The sequence below is a fragment of the Passer montanus genome, unplaced genomic scaffold (genome assembly GCF_014805655.1).
Source record: "Passer montanus isolate IOZ18808 unplaced genomic scaffold, ASM1480565v1 scaffold125, whole genome shotgun sequence".
Taxonomy (NCBI): domain Eukaryota; kingdom Metazoa; phylum Chordata; class Aves; order Passeriformes; family Passeridae; genus Passer; species Passer montanus.
Genome location: NW_024359278.1, coordinates 1348762 through 1370208, shown reverse-complemented (window position 1 = coordinate 1370208; position 21447 = coordinate 1348762). Strand labels below are relative to the sequence as shown.

The 21447-nt window shown below is 37.7% G+C and overlaps 1 protein-coding gene across 2 annotated transcripts in view; it reads left to right on the top strand.

The window, feature by feature from the left end:
- ARHGAP10 (Rho GTPase activating protein 10) overlaps nt 1-21447 on the top strand; it is a 140003-nt gene that overhangs the window by 57029 nt on the left and 61527 nt on the right. For both annotated transcript variants that reach the window (XM_039698429.1, XM_039698428.1), the window contains 9 exons: nt 184-285; nt 3278-3388; nt 5452-5556; nt 9177-9306; nt 10589-10695; nt 12356-12450; nt 15144-15225; nt 16250-16292; nt 17595-17660. In XM_039698429.1, coding sequence (XP_039554363.1) covers nt 184-285; nt 3278-3388; nt 5452-5556; nt 9177-9306; nt 10589-10695; nt 12356-12450; nt 15144-15225; nt 16250-16292; nt 17595-17660 — 841 coding nt within the window. The remainder of the gene's footprint in view (nt 1-183; nt 286-3277; nt 3389-5451; nt 5557-9176; nt 9307-10588; nt 10696-12355; nt 12451-15143; nt 15226-16249; nt 16293-17594; nt 17661-21447) is intronic.

Sequence of the window (21447 nt, the reverse complement as noted above, 5' to 3'; positions counted from 1 at the left end):
GCAATGGGATTTCATTTCAAGTTAGCCTTTAAATTAATTTTTAAAATGAGATGGAGCATATATTTCTCTGCTTTCTGGAGCTATGATTTTTTTTCCTCTTTGTTCCTGATGAACTAGAATTTTAAAAGAAAAAAAAAGTATCCTTTTATACTGACATAGTTGCTACTTTGTTTCTGCATCTAGGAGGAAAAAAAGAAGTTTGATAAAGAGACAGAGAAGAACTACAGTTTGTTAGAAAAACATTTGAATTTATCAGCTAAGAAGAAAGAGCTACAATTACAAGAGGTATTGTTGCATCTCTTTTTCTTATGCAGGCTGAAGGCTTTGGAATAGGTAAATATACTTATGCAGATGCAGAAACAGCATTCTCAGTGGTAAAACAAACCAATTTTCTCATCTGGAAAGGTTGGTGAGAAAATCAATATTTGCTGAACTTAGTACCTCCACCATTTTCTGAATCAAATGGTTTTGTGTGTATGAAGCACTGAGCCTCATGTCATTTTTTATATATAATTGAGGGAATAGGGAAGTGCACACATACTGTGAAAAACTCTGTGTTTCTTACAAGGCTTCACCATTAATGTAAATTGCATTGCATTGTGAGTATTGACTCAATGTCCTGTGATAACACTTAATGCAGAGCACAGCAAGGCTTTTATTCCCAAATAAAGTGGGTTTGTGCCTTTGCTTTTTCTCATGTTTTGAAGATTTGTTTGGGGATTTTTTTGAGTAGTGCTATAAAAAAGTTTGTTGACAATTTATAACTGATAGATTTGTTTTGCCTGGCATTCCTTCTGTCCCTCTGGGTTTATTATCATGATGAACTTATTAGTAATAGTTTTGATTTCTGGAGCAACAGCAAATAGTATGTGAAAAGACTGCTGGGAAATCTTGTAGAGACTTGCTGCAGCCAGAAGGAATTTTTTTTCCCAGATCAATGTAATTATGTCAGAATTATTAATGCTTAGACTATAAAAAAACCTTAGCATTTTCCTCAGGGATCCTCCTGTCCCTGCCCTCTACCCCATCCCAAATATTGTATGCCAAATATTTATTTTTCATAAAAATGGTTAATATTACTGGCAAAGTTACCCTGGAATTTCTCTACTCCTGAGTTTCACTAAGATGTCACTTCACTGTGCTGCACTTGTAACATTGACCCTCAAATGTGTAAAGAACTGTCTTTTGGGGAGCTGAGTTGTCCCAGTGAAGTTATTGGGCATGGCTCATGGCTCATGTGTCAGGACCAATTGATCATCTGCCAAAGAACTTGACGCAGAGAAAATGATAAAGGGTTGATTATGATTGTTTGATCATATGGGTTCTTGATATCAAATCTGAAATGAGACCTAATCTCAATGGAAAAATACATAATGCCTCTGAGAGGCATTTTCAGGCTGTATCAAATATAGCCTGAAGCTTTAGAGCACGTATGAAATCTAGAATGAGCAAATAGATTTTTAGATTTTTAAATGTCCTTCAAAGTTTCATGAACAAAAATTCTGAAATGCTTCAGTCAGGCTATCACATTTGTGTGTTTAATTTTGAAGTATAAATATATAAGCAATTTAAAGAAAAAAAGGCCCTTGGAGCATGTTGTCAGAGAAGATAGGGAACAATTTCTTGCAGAAGCTCAGAGAACAGGTTTATATAGTTGCATTATAAGGTGTATATAGTTGCATTATAATGTATATAATTTAGTTTTATTCATGTCTAGTTGTGTCATTTGCTGACTGGAATAAATAGTGCAGGGATAAATTTGACAAAAATTTGATGAAAAACATACTATGTTGTGAAGTGTGTCTTAGCATGAACACAATTTTTAACTCTCCTGATGGTGGGATATTCCTGTAATTTTACTGAGGCACAGTTTGTTTCTCACTTCTCTCATTCTTCAGCAGTAGACAAACTACAGTGCAACTTGCTGGGTGCATGGGGAGGCTCATGCCTCAAAAAACTGAGATATGATAATGTATTCTGGATTGTGTGGTGAGCCAGATGTCCTCAAAGATCTACTTCAGAGTCTCTTTCTAGGGTGTTGTGGTACCCTTCATGTCTATATGATTAGAGGCTTAGCTGACAACTCAAACAATTCCCGTGTTTATAGGCTGACAACTCAAACAATTCCACAGTTTATGGCATGCACCAAAATGGCATGGCTTGTTGAAACACATGTGCTTACTGGAATATTTATCAGGGCTTAATTTATTTAATGGCATTTGTGGTTATGCCCCTTTAACTGCTGAGAGTTCTCCAGCACAGGGCAGTAAGGCCAAGCACATCTTAAGGCAGAACTGTCTTAAAGCTAATTTGATTTATCCTCTTAAAGCACAGCAGTCACTGTTCTGCCTGAAGGATGTAGTCTCAGTGTTTAAGAGAGAGTCTCATAGTAAGTCTTGTCCTTTCACCTAACCCTTTCTCCACTTCCTTTGGTAATTCACTGTAGATACATTTTGTATTGTCTTTGTGGGCAAAGACTAAGTGTTATTTACTTAGAGTAACCTTTTCTTTAATGTATTTTAATAACAGTTTGTGTTACCAAATTTTAAGATTAATTTAAACGGATCTTACATGTACTTTAAATAATAACTTCATAAAATAATGGGTAGATGCTAGAAAGTGAAATATTTACATGCAGATGGATGGCAGCTGAAATGTAACTGTTTGGCATCAATATAGTGCCAATATTTAGCTGTGCTAAATATCAGCTGCAGGTAGAAAAGCTGCATTTTTAACACTGGATGCTCTGGGGAAACTTGTGGAGTGTTGTACCAATAAGTGAACTTTTTTCCATTGCATTTCTTGCCAGTGAGAGTGAGCACAGGTATGGATGGGATGGGTACAACAGCATTCTGGCTATTTACAGCAGTTTTTTGGGTTATAGGGTACAATTTACAGCACCAGCACTGTAGTTTTCAAAAATAATTTCTTCCTTAATTTGATTGGAGAGATGATTTCCCCTTTTTCTAATGGATGATGCTCTTAGCTCCCACTCTCTGTTTGGGTGGGTACCTTTGCAACGCTGTTAAATGTTGGATTCTCTGGAAAAGTGGTGTTGCTGGAATTTTTCTAAAAAGTCTAGCCTCATGATTCAAAACAACATATGTTACCTAGTGAACAGGAATTGCTCCCGTTTAAAAGTAATGAATGATCTGTGTTGTAACAAATCCCTCAAATATGGTGACAATTATCTGCTTGCCACTTCTGTGTGTGTGTGTTATCCTGAAGCTGTCTGCAAAATGTCTGTGAAACTTCATGAGGTGTGCTCTGTGTGCAGGCAGATAACCAAGTGGAGCAGAACAGAAAACACTTCTATGAGCTGTCCCTTGAGTACGTGTGCAAGTTGCAGGAGATCCAGGAGCGGAAGAAATTTGAGTGCGTGGAGCCTGTGAGTATCAGGGAATTCAAACTACTCTGCCTTTCATAAGGGATGGAGAAGGAATGCATTTGGACAAAAGCCAAGCTTGGCTTTCTGGAAAACACAACCAATTGAGTGACTTAACAGAACTTAAACTAACTTGTTGCATCTGTACAGATTCCTAGTGCAGATAAATGTAATCAGGCATGTCAAATCTTACCTCATAATAAGAACTGATTTGGACCCGCTGATGCTGATTTTCAGAAAATGTGTGAAACCATTTGTGGTACTACAGAAACCTCAATTCACATTGTGAGATAGAATAGAGGATTCAAGAAGATGTTGGTGTCAGGATTCTTGCCTTGAGTTTTCTGACCAATGAAATGTTATTGCTGACTAATGCAAGGAATCTAATTTTAATTATGAAGGTTGAGCTTAGAGGCCTGCTAGTAAAGAATTGCAGATATAAATCAATTAGGAGGATGCTGCTGGGTAAGAAGCCACTTCCTGGGTAGCCTGATATGTTTAATTTCACTTGCAGTTGAATCTGTGGAGAAATTAAGCGGTTTAATTTAATTTTGGTGGAAATGCTGCATGCACTGATGAGACTTTCTTAAATCTATGAGAAGATTATTCTAAAATTTCTCTGAGATGTACAGTAGCTTGGTGTTTTAAATACAAATTTATCTAACAGCAAGAGAACAGTAAGTGTAATACTGAGAATAAAGAGAGGATGGACTGTAGAAGCAACTTCCATTCTCTCATGGTCTGAAGTCTGTGCTTTTGGACCAAGTTTGTCCTTTTATTCTGATACAATTGCTTTAATGTAATAATCAAAAAAAAGTTTCAAATGACCCTAATCAAAATAGCTGGACATTATGCAGTTATTAAGAACTGTCTATTCTAATGTAGATAATTCCTATGTATGAAAAAAAAAATGGTAAAATACTTAAGGGGGAATAAATTGGTGCAATTATATTAGCATTGTTTAAAGAAAGGCAAAATGCTGTGAAAAGAGTAGTTGTGTGGAGTTTTTCTGTTGTAGATATGTTGGATTTTTCTTTTATTTAAAATATTTTTAAAAAATATTTTTCTAACCCTAAATAGCTTTGCATTTGGTTATTGTGTTTCAGATTCTTTGAAGTTTCCTCAGAGCCAGACTAGATAAATGAATCTTCAAATTATGTTCTTGCAACATGTCCTTTCTCATTTCTTAAAGCTCCTTCTGGATGGGGCTGTACTTTATGTTGCCTAATCTGTACTTGAAGTTTACACTAGACTAGAAAGCTTTGTACCAAATTCTTGTTTCCTTTTCCCTTAATACTTAAAATATATGGGGTTTTTTGCATTTGTTGAAAACGCTTTATTTGCTGTATGACTTCAGACTTTTATTAAATACGTTCTTTGGCTTGCTCTCTTTGGAGAGTTGTTCTTTTATGTCTCACTTGCTTTGTTCCAGCAACCTGAACTAAACAGGAGCATTAGACAGGACTACACCTCATGCTGCTTCCAGTGTAGTACAACTTGTTTGTTCTTTTAAATTGAAGTACTAAAGTCAGCATATGCGAAGTGGGGCACTTGCTGGTTCTGACAGAAGGTCAGATCTGGGCACAAAAAGCAGCAATGGGCAAAGCTTCCTTCTTCCAGCAAGCCAGATGACTGATGTGACAGTCACCTCCACGTGGTCATTAGCAGAGAGAGGAATGACCAGGAAAATGGTGACGAAAGGACAGAATGATCATTACCTCCTTGTGCACAAATATGTGTTCCAGATATCACTGGTATCAGAGCAGTTGTAGGAAAAGGCTACATAGGAAAGTTTGGGAACATGGGATATACATTTCCTATGGTCAAATGGAAAGTAGAGATCAGTTGTGAAATTCCAGAGACAGGACCATCCAAAATGTCTGCATACATCGATCATCATTTGGATTTAAATATTACTCATATAATGTAGACATTAGTGGAAATTTATTTTAAAATAATTGTTTTGTAATCTATCTTCCCAAAAAAAAGTCTATGTGCAGCAATTGTATTGAAGAAAATGGAGGTTTTTTTTTGTTCTAACAAGTCTTTTTTTTTTTCTATTTCAGGTGCTATCATTTTTTCAGGGTTTGTTCACTTTCTATCACCAGGGATATGAACTTGCTAAAGACTTCAATCATTACAAAACGAACTTGCAGATAAATATACAAAATGTAAGTTGAGTCTACTTTTGGGAATAAAATCACTTGCTGAAGTTGCTGCATGTGCAGTGTCTATATTGCCTACACTTGGAGTTCCATGTGAATGCTTTGCCTATGAATTTTGGGGATATGGTGCCATCTCCTGGATAACCAACCACATCACTGAACAAATCATCACTAATTCCAGCGAGTTCTTTGTAATTTCTAATAATACTGTAAAAAACAAGCATGAAATAAAAGGCCTCCACTCCTTTTTTTGCTTTTTTTTGGAGACATAAATAATGCAAGGATTATTTAAAACTAGTGAAGTCTGTTAAAAATGCACAAAACACTGGACAATTCAGAGTATGGGTAATGAAAGATGAAGTTTTCAGTGTTTTGGGTGTGCTTTGAAATCGAGTATGTGGTGGTCAGGTCTGAGGGTCATTTCCCTATAGGTTTACATTATCCATAACTAGAAAAGGGAAGAAAAACAGCTGGTCACAGCAGTGTGGAATTTGTCTTGCAGCAGCCCTTTCAAAGGGCTTGGGGTGCAGAACTGTGTAAGGAGACTTGGTGTTGGCACCCATGGTGTATTTCACAAAATGATCTGTTCCTTCAAGGACAGGCAAGTAGGGCCACCACTAGTTTAGTGTGCCCTCATCCTAAATCTCCCAGTGTGATCTGGACTGGGAGAGCAGGAGACAAGGTGAAGGCTGAAGCAGTGGGATAACAGAGTTACTATTCAGATGGTCTGTTTGCTTCCTTGAGATTCGTGAAGAATAAAGCTTGCTCAGAGGAACTTGGGTGTGCCAGAGGCCTCTTGGTAGGAAGCACGTCACACACCTTACTGCAAACAGTCAATTCCTGATGGTGCATTTGTTTTGTTGACCTCTGAGGGCATCTGGAGTTAAGACACAGAAACTACTTCTTGGAGTCTGTTTTTAGAAATGGCTTAACTAGCAGGGAGGCGGAAGGGAGGATTACAGTTGTTGTAATGCATAGTGACGTGATTCACGTGTCATGATACCATTCCTTCAGTTTTCTTCCTGTATGTTCAAGTATCAAATTTCCTTTTGAGGTGATGTTTGGTTTGAGAACGGGAACTGATTAGTGTTAACTTTGTAAGCAGACTTCTGTGTTAGAAGTCAGTGCTTGTGGGGGAAATATCAGGCTAGACTTGCTTCTTCTGTGTGCTTAACAGAGTGAGGAGCAGCTTAGAGGGGAACTGATGCCAGCTGAAACATGAGAGGGAATCTCTGATACAATTTTGAAGAGCTGGGTTTCAGAATACAGATGGAAAAGAGCCAGTGGAGTGATGTGAAGAAGTGATGAGCAGTAATAAATAAGCTAATCTCAGCAGCTGTATTTTCAATTGACTGAATGGTAGCACAGTGTCCCCCACCAGATTCTGAAGCGCTTGAGCTTTGCAGCTCAAGCTTTATGGATAGGTAGAGGTTGTAGAGAGAAGGCAGAACAGCTATCAGAGGTAGGAGAATAGAAGGAAGCATTTGAAAAAATTGTGAGAGGACATGACACATTTTCCTCTGTGCTGAAGATCAGCAAGACATCCCAAAGGAAAAATGAACTGGGGTTTGCCTGTGGTACAGCTGAGCTGCTGGCAGAACACTGGATTGATGTGTTAGAGATTGAAGGGTACAAGATCCAGTACAGACCGCCTAGCTGGATATGGAGAGTGATTTTAGAATTGCCAGTATAGCTGTAGTAATTGCCTTTCCTTTCATTCAGGTTGTCTTTACTGTGAGAATTATCCTATGAATTTCCTCTCCCCACCTTACCACAAACCCTGCCTTCCTCTCACTGCTCATCTCCTCCCCTCAAGTGAAAGAAAGTAAAAGACCCACCCCAGCCTTGTAGCCCAAGTTCAAGAAATTGTTGATCTAGAAATCTAGTTGATTCTTCCAAAAGTTGTGTTATCTTGTATGCTTATCCTGGGGAAAATATAAAATAGGTGAGGCCACATTTTCAGAAAAATTAAGGTGCTTTCAGAAAGCAAAAAGACACATAAGCATGACTCTGGAACTATATGCTTTCCTTAAAACACCAGCCTGGATTTTAAAGTGTTTTTCAGTGTTTTCAGCTTGGACAGGTGCATATGTAGAGAAAACCAGTTATTACCATGATTGTTGTGGTTTTATTTGCTCATTTATCAATTATCAGTGTTTTTCAGACCAAGCCAAAGAGTTTCTTGTGTCAGGTGTGAGCTACTCTGTTGTTCTGTGTAGTCCTGTCATATAATTTGTGGGTGGCATGGTTACTTTCTGATTGTTTTTGCTAATATTCTGATAAATATTTTTCTTCCTGCTGCTTGCAGACTTTGGAATAAGTGACATTCAGGAATAGTAATCAACTGAACTTCTGAGGTTTTTTGGTTGTTTTTGCATGCTTCTGCTTGTGTGTGGTCAAAACATTTGGCACATATATAATACCAATCTGTGTACACTGTTGATGACCTTCCTGACACTTTTTTCCTCAATTACCACAGAAAATCCTCTACTTCCTGTCAACAAGTAAGAGTCTCATGAATTAAGCCAATATATGTAGTAATATTTTTCTAAGGAAATTTCAATATTCAAATTCATTTTGCACTCAGTATTTCACTCCTCTCTGAATAGGTCAGTGCATTGCTTCAAAACCTACTCTGGCAGTCTTAGTGTGCTTTCCACAGTCACAGCAGCTGATATCTAAACCTCACATTGATTTTGAAGAATATCAGAAAGCTTGGAGGGTTAATGCATATATGGGAATTGTGCTTTAAGACTAAATGTTCTAAAATGGCCTGGATCATTGTCTCTTTTTGTAGTTATTTGTGGTGTGTTGGCCCTGGCTGGATGCCAGAGGCCTGCTGCTCTATCTCTGCTCTCTCTAAATCTGCTCGATCACTGCCCTCCTTAGCTAGAGAGTTTGTGGATCAAGAGCAGGACAGGGAAACCAATTACAGACCAATTAGAGGTAAAACAGACTTGACTGGGAGAATTCAGTTTAATTTATTACCAGATTAGGGTAGGGTAATGAGAAATAAAACCCAAATCTTAAACATACCTTTCCATCAGCCCTCCCTTCTTCCATTGGTGGTGCAGAAGAATGAGGGTTATGATCAGTTCTTCACACAATGCCTCTACTGCTACTTCTTCCTCAGGGGAAGGTTCCTGACACTCTTCCCCTGCTCCAGCATGGGGTCTTTCTCACTTCAGACAGTCCTCCATGGACTTATCCAATGTCCACAGGGACTTCAGGGGAATCTCAGCTCTGGCACCTGGAGCATCTCCTGCTCCTCCTTCTGCACTGACCTTGGGATCTGCAGAGCTGTTCCTCTCACATATTCTCGCTGCATTTCCTGGCTGCATTTGTCATTGTGCAGTTTTTCCCTCTTAAATACGTTATCCCAGAGGCTCCACCATGGTCACTGATGGGCTCAGCCTTGGCCAACGGCTGGTCGGTCTTGGAGCAGTCTGGCACTGGCTCCATGGGACATGGAGGAAGCTTCTATCACCTTCTCACAGAGGCCCTCTCTGTAGCCCCCCACCACAAAAATCCTTGCTGTGCAAGCCCAGACGTGATTCCTTTCAGCCAGGAAAAGTAAGTCTTTCTTCCACTCTCATTACCAAAGGGTTTTTGCTATCTCGTTTTAGACACGAAATCGTTTTGAAGGAACAAGGTCAGAGGTAGAGGAGCTCATGAACAAGATCAGAAGAAATCCCCAGGAACATAAAAGAGCAAATCACTTCACAATGGAAGGCTACCTCTATGTACAGGAAAAAAGTAAGGTGTATTTTGTATTGCACAGTGCCCATATTGGGCATATGGGCAAGTCTTGTCTCTACAGGTTAACGTGATGATGCAAAGAATTTACTGGTAATTAAAGAGTCATCTAAGTATATTTTCAAAGTTTCTAGCAGCATTGTTACTGTGGCTCATATTGAGCTGAAAATGTGACAGTTTTTAGTAAAAGAAACTGAATTCAGGGAAGTTTTGTTTGACCAAAGAATGGATTTCATCTTATTTTTAATCCCTTACTAATGACCTCCCCTAGAACTGTCAAACATTTGTTGTCAGCCAGCAACATGGGTTGTCAAGTTAGCCTCTGAAAATTTGGCTTGTTGAATATGATGAAATTGAGTGTCATTTCCTTGATTCATTGATACATTTTCATTACCTAATTGTGATGATAGGGTCAGATAAAGCCGACTATATGTTAGGTAGCTGGTGTTAAAATTCTTGCTGTGAAGGTGCATGTTGCATAAATCATATCCTGTCAACACTTCAAACAATTATAAATCTTTCTCACACTAGTAAAAAAGCCAAACAAGATGTAGAGCTCTTGTTGCTCAAGGAATGACAATTTATTGTAATTTATTATTTATTTTTAAACATTTTGCATAAATCATGTTTTTTAGAGGTTTGCCTTTATAGAGTGAAAAGATTCATTTGCAGACCTGTTTTTTAGGAAGAGTTAAGTAAAAGAAGTGCAGAGATACAAAGGGTCAGAATCCAAGTTTGAACAGTTGGCATTAAGGTGCAAATCTCAGCAATAATATTTGCAGTAAGCTGGGCTCCAAAGGAAGTGCCTTCTGTCCAGGGTATGCACTGATTAATAGGAGAGAGTTCTGGTGTCAGAAGTTATGATCAGACCTTAATCATGAGATTGTTTAAAACTTGTAACAGAGGTGTGGTAATCTGTGGTTATTTAGCTTCAAGTTACCAAGTGTAAATCTAGCTTTCTGTGTTTTTCTAAATAAAGTCTCAAAGGGCTATTTACTTTATAGGGAAAATTATTTTGTCTGTAGTAGAGAGAGAAAGATACATTAATAATTCTTTCCATTTGTCATTAAGCATAAAAGTGAAGTACAACATGTATTGTATTTTAGAATGATAAGCAGTGGTTAACATTAGTATGATGTTAATATTCTTAATTTGTAACTTTGCTTTAAATACTGCATTATTAGGAATTAACTAGGGCTCTTAAGTATCATTTTAACAAGCAGGAGAGGAGAATGCAGAAACTGAAAAAGTTTATACTGTTTGTTGCCTTTGTGTTATGTAGGGCCTGCTCCCTTTGGTTCCAGTTGGGTGAAGCACTATTGCATGTACAGGAAAGAGACAAAGAAGTTCTCCATGATCCCATTTGAACACAGATCAGGAGGGAAAGTTGTATGTATATTTATGTATTCTACTCTTACACTTGTCCGGTATTAAGATCAGAGAATGTGTCAGATAAGATTCGTCAAGTACTTTACCCTTCTACCCTCCTTGCCCCTTTTTTTCAATCTTTCCTTATGCAATTCAGGCTGCCATCAAAGGACATTGACCTAAGTAGTGGACATTAATCTCCTATTAAATTATTAATAGATAAGAATTCTCCAGACTTTTCAGTTGCATCCTTTTAGGAGAGCAGAGAACCTGGCACAGGTAACATGCAATGTTTCACCATTTAGAACCCTGTTTATCCGTGAGGTCTTTAATTTTCTAAAGTATAAATCAGGAAAATATAGCAAACCTAGAAATTTCTTTATTAAATGATTCAGAGTTTTCTTTTGGAGATTTATATACTAGAAGTAGGACTGGAAAAGTAGATAGGAATTTAATTTGTACTGATAACTGAATGTAATTTCGGATATCTTTAAAAGCATCTGAAATATTCAAGACCCGAGGCTTTGTTTATCTTTAAATGGCTAAACTACTGAAATAGTTGGGAATTGATTACCTTTAAAGATGACACATTAAATTAATGTATTGATAGGAATAAAATGCATTTTGTTGCACAGAAAAAGAATATCTGAATCTGGAAACTAACGCTTGAGTCAATATGCTGTAAATGCAGCAACCTGCCCCGTCTTCAGATTTGGTTAGGAGATCATGTTGTTGGAATTTTATCAAGTTATTATATCCTATTAGTTTCAGCAGAGGGAGATGACTTTCACAATTTTGAGGACTGTGTATTTACAAATATATTGAATTTGGAAGAATCTTTGAAAAGCTTTGGAAAACCTGATGTACTGAAAATTAGTGGTATTTGGTTTCCTTAATCACTTCAGCACTTCTATGAATTTTTTATCCTAATTTGCTCTAGTTTTACTAAACCATTTTAGTTTGTATAGTATATAGTATGTGTGGCTGAGCATTAAGCATTCTAAAACACCTATGAAGCCATTTCTGCTGTATTAAAAGATCTGTTTGAAAACCCCTGCAGTTACTGCTTCAGTGACAGCCTTCTATATCTGGAGATGCTGAATAAGACAAGAAATAATTAAAATGTACAGTTAATCCTGATTTAATCTGGTACAACTCCGACTGCATTCACAGATGAGTTTGTGATTCCTGGGTAAAATAAGATCTTGGTACTGGTCTCGAAGAAGGAGAGAGTTGGTTCTGTGACACATGTTACAGATAGTAAAGAACACTTCCTTTGTTCTAGTTGGTGTAGCCTTTACTATGGCCTTTGCTATGGAAATCACTGTGGCTGACATAAAATTGGAAAAGGCTCTTTGCGTGTTTATATTGTAACCAGTGCAAAATATTTTTGTTAGTTTAACTTACTGTGGTACTGAGTCATTCTGTAAAGTATCAGCTGAAATGGACTCAATATTTTTAGATTTATGTCCCAGAAATGACCATAGAATTTATGTTATTGTGTAGAAAAGTGAACTGCAAACATGGGCGAATTCTTTTGCAAGTGTCAGTTTTCAGTATAGCTTTTGCCATTTAATATAAATTTAACTTACTTGCCTGGTACAGCTGGCTTACTGGGGCTTATAAAAACTTACAAGAACAGGGTCGAGCTTCTAAAAATTTTCTAATTTTCTTTTCACAGGGTGATGCAGAACTCTTTGTCCTTACATATTGTACCAAAAGAAATACAGATACAATAGACAGGCGATTCTGTTTTGACTTAGAAGCTTCAGACAGGTAAGCTTGTGAAATACCCTAGGAAGAGCTCTTTTGAAGCAGTAATTAAAACTTCTGCAAAATTACTGTTGCCTTTTCTTCTGATTTCTTCAATCCTCAATCTGAGTTCCAATGGGAATGGTCACTGGAGGAGCAGGCAGGCACTGCCAAGGCCCACTGGATTTTACCTCAGCTGTGTGTAGCAGATGCAGAGGAGCTAAACTCAAATGTAGACATTGCCTGAGCTCACATTGAAAAAAGGCACAAGGTTAAGAGGAGCTATTAAGATTATAGTGAAGAAACATGGCTTAAATTGAAGTACATACAGCTATAGTGAAACACTGATGGCAGTAATAATTTATATAGTCATGACCACATTGTGTCACACTCCTGTGTTCCAAAATGATGGGTTGCTGAGAAGATATGCTGGATTTTCAGATTGAAATAAAGTTATTGGGATTTTGAGGCTTCTTGTGCCTGGTATAATCATCCACTGCATCTTGAACATTGTTCACTGTCTTTTTGAAGCACCACTTGTTGCACTATTTCTAAAGAAAAGACTTGCTAATCTTTTTCTCTAAAGGACCTCAAAATTTGATGAACACTGTCATTCAACTGTTCTAGTCTTCCTTCATTTATGAAGTTGAGGGTATCCAACTTCATAAGGTACTCCAAATAAATTAGGCTGTGGTTATGCTACATTCTTTTGATGCAGAAATGGATCATATCTGGAATTAAATGCTAGATATAAATTGCTGAATTGCTGCTTAGTTTTTGCATCCATCCCCTCTGAGCTGCGTTTAATCTATATGTTTGCTCCTTACTTACACCAATTAACCACATGCTAACATAATATACTAGGTCTTCAAGTTTAATGGGCTGTTGGGTTTGGTTTTTTTTTGCATCAGATTTTTAGTGTTTTTCACTTCAAAAGCAGCAGGGCCAATGCTCTTGGGCCCCCCTGTCCTGTGATTGCTCATGGTTTGCAGGTATGTTTGTGATTATGTGCACAAACTTTAATCAGAGTCTATGCTGAGCTTGTGTGACTACTCAGACTGGCCTGAGGCATGTTCATTCCTACAACAAACAGTGGGTAAAGGGATGTGAAAGTCCCACTGCATCAGAAAACTTCTAGCCCACATGGCAGATGAGAAGATGCTAATTTCCAGCTCAGGTGATGTTTTTCATCACTCTACAGCATGGTTTGAACTTGCATTTTTGAGTTGAGCAGGATGTGGTTTAGCTGTTCTAATGCTGTGTCCCAACAGTATGAAAGGGAGTAAAGATTTACACTCCAGGCACCAGCTCCTCTTGGGTCACTGCATTGATTGGTCGGTAGGGATAACAGATTTCAAACTGAGTCTGATAAAATTGCTAAAAAGTAGCATGAGAAATGTCAGTCTGCCCCCCTCTGTGTGGCATCTGCTCAGTGGGGTATCGAGTTTATACAGAGATGGATGGAGAGCAGGGTTTCCTTCATCCTTTTTCAATCTCTTCTCTGGTAAAAGGGGGAAAAATCTAGTTCCTCTTTCTGTCTTGATGTAATAGACACAATTTGATCTGCTGTGACCTTGATATCAGACATTTTTCTTTTAATAATATATGTGTGTGATACTGAGATGTTCCCATGGAGATTAGTTCTGTGCTGCAGGCCATTAGCTTGTTTCCTTGGTATCAATTCAGGGCACACTTATCCCTCAGCTTGTCCAAGTTAAAAAATAACACAGGGATTGACAGCTGGGCATGGGGTTTTCTTCAGTACTGTGCTTTGGAAGGAGGCAAGGTCGTAAAATTTTAGGGAAGACTTTTAAGTAGCAAACATTCAGCCTTGTGTGTGACTTTAGCATAACTTCGAGCTAGCTGAAAATTTGCATCTTTTTCTTTCAAAAGAAATGCTGAGATGGTTGTATTTTCTTTATATTCTGATATTTATGGCTCTTAGGGTGCTAAGATTGTGGTTAAATCTCTGGGAAGTGACACTTCTGTTTCTAGTACTCCATCTTGTTTGCTTGAAGGTGACTAGTGGTAAATGCAGAGAAATTTAAATCTTAAGGAGAGAGCAGAAGTCTTCCAGGATAGGAGAAAGTTATTTTATTGATAAAGAGCATTATCCTTCTCAAATACTACCTAGATTTCATTTTATTTTTCCAGTACAGGACAATGAGAGAAGATTTTGTTTCCTTTGACCTTATTTTGAAGACAAATAAATGATACTTCATGCAGCATATATTAGTTGGATATATTGCTTCTAGGTTGATACTCTGATACCTTGACAACTGTAATTTAGTGAAAAGAACTAAATGGTTGCAAGCTATGATCATTGTTGCTGCTTTAAAGATGAAAATTACATATTGAATTAACAAATTCCATTTTTCGTCTAACAGCAATACAAGTCCAAGTTTATTTACAATTCACAAAAATCAGTAACTCCAGCAAGTGTTGGAATCAGCAGGTGATCAACAATGAGCTATTTCAAGTAGTTTGCAGATTACATTAATTTTCCTTTTCCCTCTCTGTTCTCCCTATTTCTTACTGCATGTATCACTTCTATACCTTTTATTTTCAAGATCAGCAGTGTTCAGTTATTAAGCAAAAGAAAATGAACCCTGACTTTTAGGGCAATGGGCTTTTGCTTGTAGTTGGAAATAGAATTTGACAAGCATTTTTTAGTTGTTGATGAATGCAGTTACCTTATGTTGTCGGTACATTTGCAGGCCTGGAGTTCCTGTGACCATGCAGGCATTTTCTGAGGAAGACAGGAAGCTGTGGATGGAAGCCTTGGATGGAAAAGAAGCTGTAAGCATAATTTTTAAAATACTCTTTTATAGTGTAATGGGAAATTCTCCCACCCTCTGCTTTCTGATCCCATTTATACTTTAATAAACTGGCATTATGTAGTTTGCAAAATGATAGATTCAATGAATAAAGGATAAAAGTGAAATAAAACTCGGGAGAGATGAGTAACTTGGTAAAGCTCAGTGTAGATAACTGCTAATGCTGATATGAGAATTTTTCGTTGTAATGACAGCATCAATTTTTATAAATGGTTTCCCATCCCAATGATAATACTGGTGTTGTAGAAAATGTCTAGTATAAGCATGTTCACTCAGTCTTATGCTGGCATGCTGCATTCCAGTGGCAAAAGTGTGTTACATGATGTTATTATTTTATTTTTAAAAATCAGATCAAAAAGTTCTTGTCAATGGGGCTGAGGTTGTACATGAATTTGCTTAATTTCTGTCTCTCATCAGGAAACAGGTCTGAAACGTTGAATTGAAACACACTATTTATTCTTACAATGATAAATATATTGGTCTTGTGTGCCAGAAATGATGGGGTTTTCTAGACAATGACACAGTCACGTGTCTGCCCCAGTAGCTGTTTGATTGACCTCATTGTTACACTGATCTGGTTTCATTTGCAGAGGTTTGCATTACCATGACATGTTGGCTGAGCTGGACTCCCCAATAAGTTGAAAACTTCTGGGAAACCCAAACTGGAACATAAGTCCCAGGAATCGTCACATTCTTAATAATTTGAATGACCTTGAAACAGTGGGAATTTAACCTGCAGGGAAACACAGGAACATGGAGCACATAAATCCCAGTTACCTGGCTACAGCAGTACAGTAGCTGTAGCTGACGTTGTTCTGAGGGAGCCCAGACCTCTGGTCCTGCTGTTAGAGCTGCTGGTGGTGCTGTGTTCTGGCTGTAATCAGCTGTATCTGTGCCTACTGAGCATTAAGATTGAGAGTATCTTCTTTTTCTGGTTTCATGAAAGTCTTTAAAATAATTTGTCTTTTTTACTCTTTTTGTGTTAGCTGCTCATCAACATGAATAGAACGAATGCAAAACAAGAGGGAAGTAAGTATTTGAATTAGCATTAAGGCTGATTTTGTTAATATTTTAAAATTGAGAAAGACAAAGATAGGTTTTTTTTTTCACCTCTGGAACTTTTCCCCCCTTAATTATTTTGCTTTTAAATCTTGAGTTTTGAATATTACTTGTATGTTTTTATTACAAGTGATTAATTAATTTTGTAATTAATGGATTTTCATACTAACTCAGTACATATTGTATAGGACTGGACATAAGCTGGAGAAACAGTCTGATTGTTTTTGTCAATATACTTAATGCCTGAAATTGATTCAAGAGTGAATTTGTATGTAAGTGCATCACAATTTCTTAATGTGAACTGTGTGTACATTTCTGTTAGAATGTGAAGGTATGGTTTTAAAAGCAGTTGCAGCTGAAGATCAAGATCAGCAAAAAAGCTGAATTTGTGCATTTAAAATATAAACCAAAATATGGAAGTATAAGAGATGGCTTTCTTTACACAACGTTAGCTTTCTTCTGTTGGTTAAGTGTAAGACTGAAAACAGGTATCCTTCTTTGATTATGAGGCAATTTATGCTTGCTTTTTTAAAAACTTGAAATTGCTGATTCAAGCTAGATCCTGGTGTTATTAATAGGAATTTTTCCTCGGATTTGTCTTTTCATGGTGCAAGACCAGGTCCCCAGGAGCAAGTAGGCCAGATGTTTGGGGGAAGGGCAGTTTTGCAACATAAGCTTTTAAGTGAAGTTTTGATGTGATGAAAAAGAGTAAGATAGGAACAACAAAGGAATGCTGGAGCTCAGCTGTTGTCCTGTTCATGCATCTGCTTTCATGTAGTCAGATCATTAACTGCTGTGAAATGATATACATGCGTCCTGTATCTTTAGTGTGGGAATTTCTTTGGCTGAGGGTAGGACTCAGTAAAAGCCCTGCTGTTGATAATTATGTTTTTTCATCATAAGTACTTCCTTGTCCCATTTGGTGAACTCTCTCAGATGTTGTCGATGTTGCAGTAAGTACTGTTAAATTCCATCTTGCATCTGCCAACATGTGTAACTAATCAGAGATCCCATTCTTCAAAGGATGCTGCTGTGAACACATTCACTGAAGCCACTATCACCAGAACAAGCCTTTACTTCAGCTAGGCAGGCTTGTGAAGGAGAAAAGCATCACTTTTTTCTTTATAAAAATTGATGTATTCTTCCAATTTCAGAATATTTATTGTTTTGCCTCAAAAGTACTAGCTTTATGATTAAGTCCAGCCTTATTTTCAGTGAAAGACATGATTGTAATGGTGCTTTTAAACTGTTCAACCCTTTTTATTTTTTTAGGTGCACAGTTGGATAAGATAGGGTTCACCATCATCAAAAAGTGCATCAGTGCTGTTGAAACACGAGGTAATGATCAACCCAACCTGTTTGTGAAGAGGGGGAAGCAGCTACTCTGCTCAAGAAGGTGGTAAATTCTCCTGTAGATCTCTGGAAAAGACTTTACCATGGAAGACATTTCACTGATTACATTGACCAAGAGAGGAGTCTGTCTAGTCTGTCCTTTTGTGCACGGCTTTCTTTCAAGAAATGTGTTTGCCAGAAGTGCTCACGAGTGGGGAATATCACCTGTCTTGACAAAGGGAGCCAGTTTTTGCGCACAAAAGCTAAGAGAAACCTGTTGTGTTTTGTAGGCATTGCCTGCACCTTTGCTTTGCTGTTGAAACAGAGTAATTTATTTCAGTGTTTCATTTCTGAACAGGCAGATGATTAACAAAAAAGTGTTGAAGTACTTTTCATGGAGTTAGTTTCACCCCAGGGACAAAGATACTGTCAGGGTTTATTGTTGCATATATTCATTATTGTACTTCCAGAATTGGAGATGGAGGAGAGTAGTGTGCAGACAGTTTTCAAGAGGTATTTGGGATTGATTTTGGAGAGGCTCTGCTGAAGTGTGTGCAGACCAGCCACTCTGAGGCTCACTGCATTGTACATGGCATTGTGTGGAGAACCAGCTTGTTTGGTTGTGGTTTTTAAAAAAGGAAGTGAAGGCGTGAAAGTAGGTAAGGTTACAATATGTTTCTCAGTTTGTTAAAAGAGATGTTGTAATTTCTCTGTGCATTTTTGTTTTCTCCTAAATTGTTGACTTCCCCCCTACTCCCGAAGTGGACACTTAGAATTTTTCACAAACTGGATCTTTTTTTTTTTGGAGGTCTGGCATTGCACAGGGCAGAATACTTACATCTTTCTGTGCATCGCAGTCCAGCTTAAATAAGATGAACAGAAGAGCAGGTTCGTGCTTGCTGTCAGTGCAGCATCTTACTGAAAAATAGTGTCTTCTAAGCATATACTTACTATACAATATTATTAAGAACACAAGCAGCCTTTGTGATACATAAAGTTTTGCATTTAAACAGCAAGAAGTATCTGAAGTCCTTTTTCTCTTAGACCTTTTTGTATCAGTCCTGTCTGATGCATTAAAGATGTTATTCCAGATTAGGCCATATTCTATCTGGTGTTATTTTTGTTCATTCTGTTCTTTTGAATATTTTTGCAGATAAGTTTGCCTGTCTCATCACTTTAAAATTTCAGTTACTGGCATTTACAATCTGAATATTTGAGCTGGGAAACATTGCAGATAAAGCTGGCGTCCCACAGATAAGTTGTCTTCAATGCAAAACCCTGTCTCAATATAGTCTGGATTTTCTCTTTACAGTGAATGAAACAGATTTAATAAAAAGGGTGGCATGTGTTCATGTAATGAAAGGCTAGTTTTGGCCTGTAGTACAGTTACAGGCTACCTTAAAATACCTCATGAATTCTCCTTACTATAGACAGTGTAGAGTATACTACAGTTTGTTTTGTTATTTATAAATGTGTTCAAATAGTTTTCTTTAAGTTGTGGGTTGATTATTTTTTTATTTTTCTGATACTCTACAAGAAAAGTGAAACAAGAACACAACCATGGAAAAAATGTGAACACTTTCTTCATGAAATGACTATTTGGAAAAATGTTTTTTGTTGCCTTTTTTTTTTTCCTCGGGGCGATGGGTGAATAGGTTAAACTGAATGGAGGTTTAAGTTCACTCTGTCCTTTATGCTTTGATTTAGGGGCGTGTAAGAAAGTGCAAAGTATTTGTGTAACTCTCTTGATGAGAGTTACACAAATACTTTGTGTAACTCTCACTCTCCCCATAGTGGGGTCTTCCCTGAAACATACTTGGGAAAAAATTAACATTCCCCAAGTCTATGCAGACCTTGCACCTTTGCTGTCCTATGTATACAGCCTCTGTAAGATCTGCAGTCAATAGAGTGCTTTGTGGTAGTTACTACCAATGAAAAAGACTTGTGGCTATTAATTTTGTTTCAGAGAGTACTCATAAAAGAAAATAAACCAGTTTTCAATTAATATTTCTCATCCTGGGGTTCCAAGAATATATTGAGGTGAGGTACTGTCTTCCAGAAACTCAACAATCCACTTAGTTTGGTTTCAATCCACTTGATTTTTCCATTACATTTCAAGCAGTTGTCGATGATTTTCTGTTTACTGATTCTGAACTTAACATTAACTGCATTTAAAAAACAAAACAAGTAAACAACTCCAAAACAAAACCAAAAACCTCTAAAGGACCTTCTGCTGATGTCTGCTGAGCTAAGCAACCAAGGGCCAGGAGACCATGCAGTCATTTGTCTCAAAAGAGTTTGGACAAATAGTTGTATGATGAAGAAAATCCATCTCTCAAGTGGCAGAATTTTCTACCTGTAGTTTTCCTTGAAAACCATTTTTACTTGGTTATTTTACTTTAATGATAACACATCAAAAGCAAGTTATATTCAGCAGGAGAAAACAGGACAGATGCTTCTTCAGAGACGGTGCTTGTGTGCCATGTTTTTATCTCTTTTAATCATAATGGGTGTGAGGTTGGCGTGGGTGGGAAGAGAGGACAGTCTAGTGTGGGTGGAAACTGAGAATAGTCTTGTCATGTCACAGCAGAAGTAGTCTGGTATTCAGAGAGAGAAGAGCATAACGGAGATATTGAACATAAATTTGTCAATGGCTGGATAATTTTTTTTCTCAGATACATTCCCTTTTATAAAGCCAGGAAGGGAATTATTTGCTCTGAATGAATAGAAGCACAAAAATCAGTGTCTTGGTTAAAATGCATGTGAGCTTCTGATTCAGCATTGCCTTACAAGAGATTGGCTGTGCATCACTGGTAGGACATGCTGAGGCATCAGGATATGCATCCCATCTCTCACATACTGAGCACCGTGCTGGTTGGATGTGCATCTGTGTTTTGTCTTGGAGAGAGCATTTTGGGATTCTCTTTGGAGTATTTAATTTATTATTCTCTCCTGAGAATAATAGAACGGGGTAGATGTTTATAGAAACATCAAAGAGCTGCGTGCTCCACTAGTAAAGGCTCTGGGCATGTTTTTGTGTGCAAGTAGCTGGTTGTACCTTCTGAGGGGATGTGATGGGTAAAGTTTGCCAGAGCAGTATTTGTCTTGAGTTTAGGACTAGCAGAGCTGCCAATCTGAGCTGCAGAGAGAGATGGCAGCATTGAGCTGCATGACCAGGCTGGCTGCTCCTCAGGCAGAAAATACATGGTGAAGAGGGAGTAAAAAACCTTTGCAAGTGACATAAAACCCTCTGTCATTACCTTGAATTTAGAGTGTCACTTGTATGGCTGTTTCTGTGCCATGGATTTTGGTATAAAAATTTGTATTTGCAGCTATATTGCAAGTCTGTGTCAGCCTCATGTACAATGCCAGTCGCAAAATAAACTCACCTACTCTTTACCTTGCTTACAATAATATAAATTACTATCTTGCTTTCAATACCTTATATTCCTAAGCATGCTTCACAAGCTGCGTCCCTGTGCCAAATTCTGTATCAGGCAGCCAAACATCTTGAGATAATGTAAATATGAAGGAAGTTGTGCTGCGGGGCTTTACCGTTCCAGGTTGCCAATAGTGGTTGAGCCGGCAGACACAGCGTCTGAACCCTTCAGCATTTCAGGCAGTGGTGAGCTATTCCTTGCAATGAGTCATCCTGTCAATTGTGTTCTGTAAATGCCAAGCGTTATCAGTGTTGGATGTGCTGAAGATCTGAAATGTGCAGATTAAATCAGAAGTAGGACTGTTTCAAACCAGGTTTGTATATTTTAAATAAAACATCATTTGAGAGTATGGT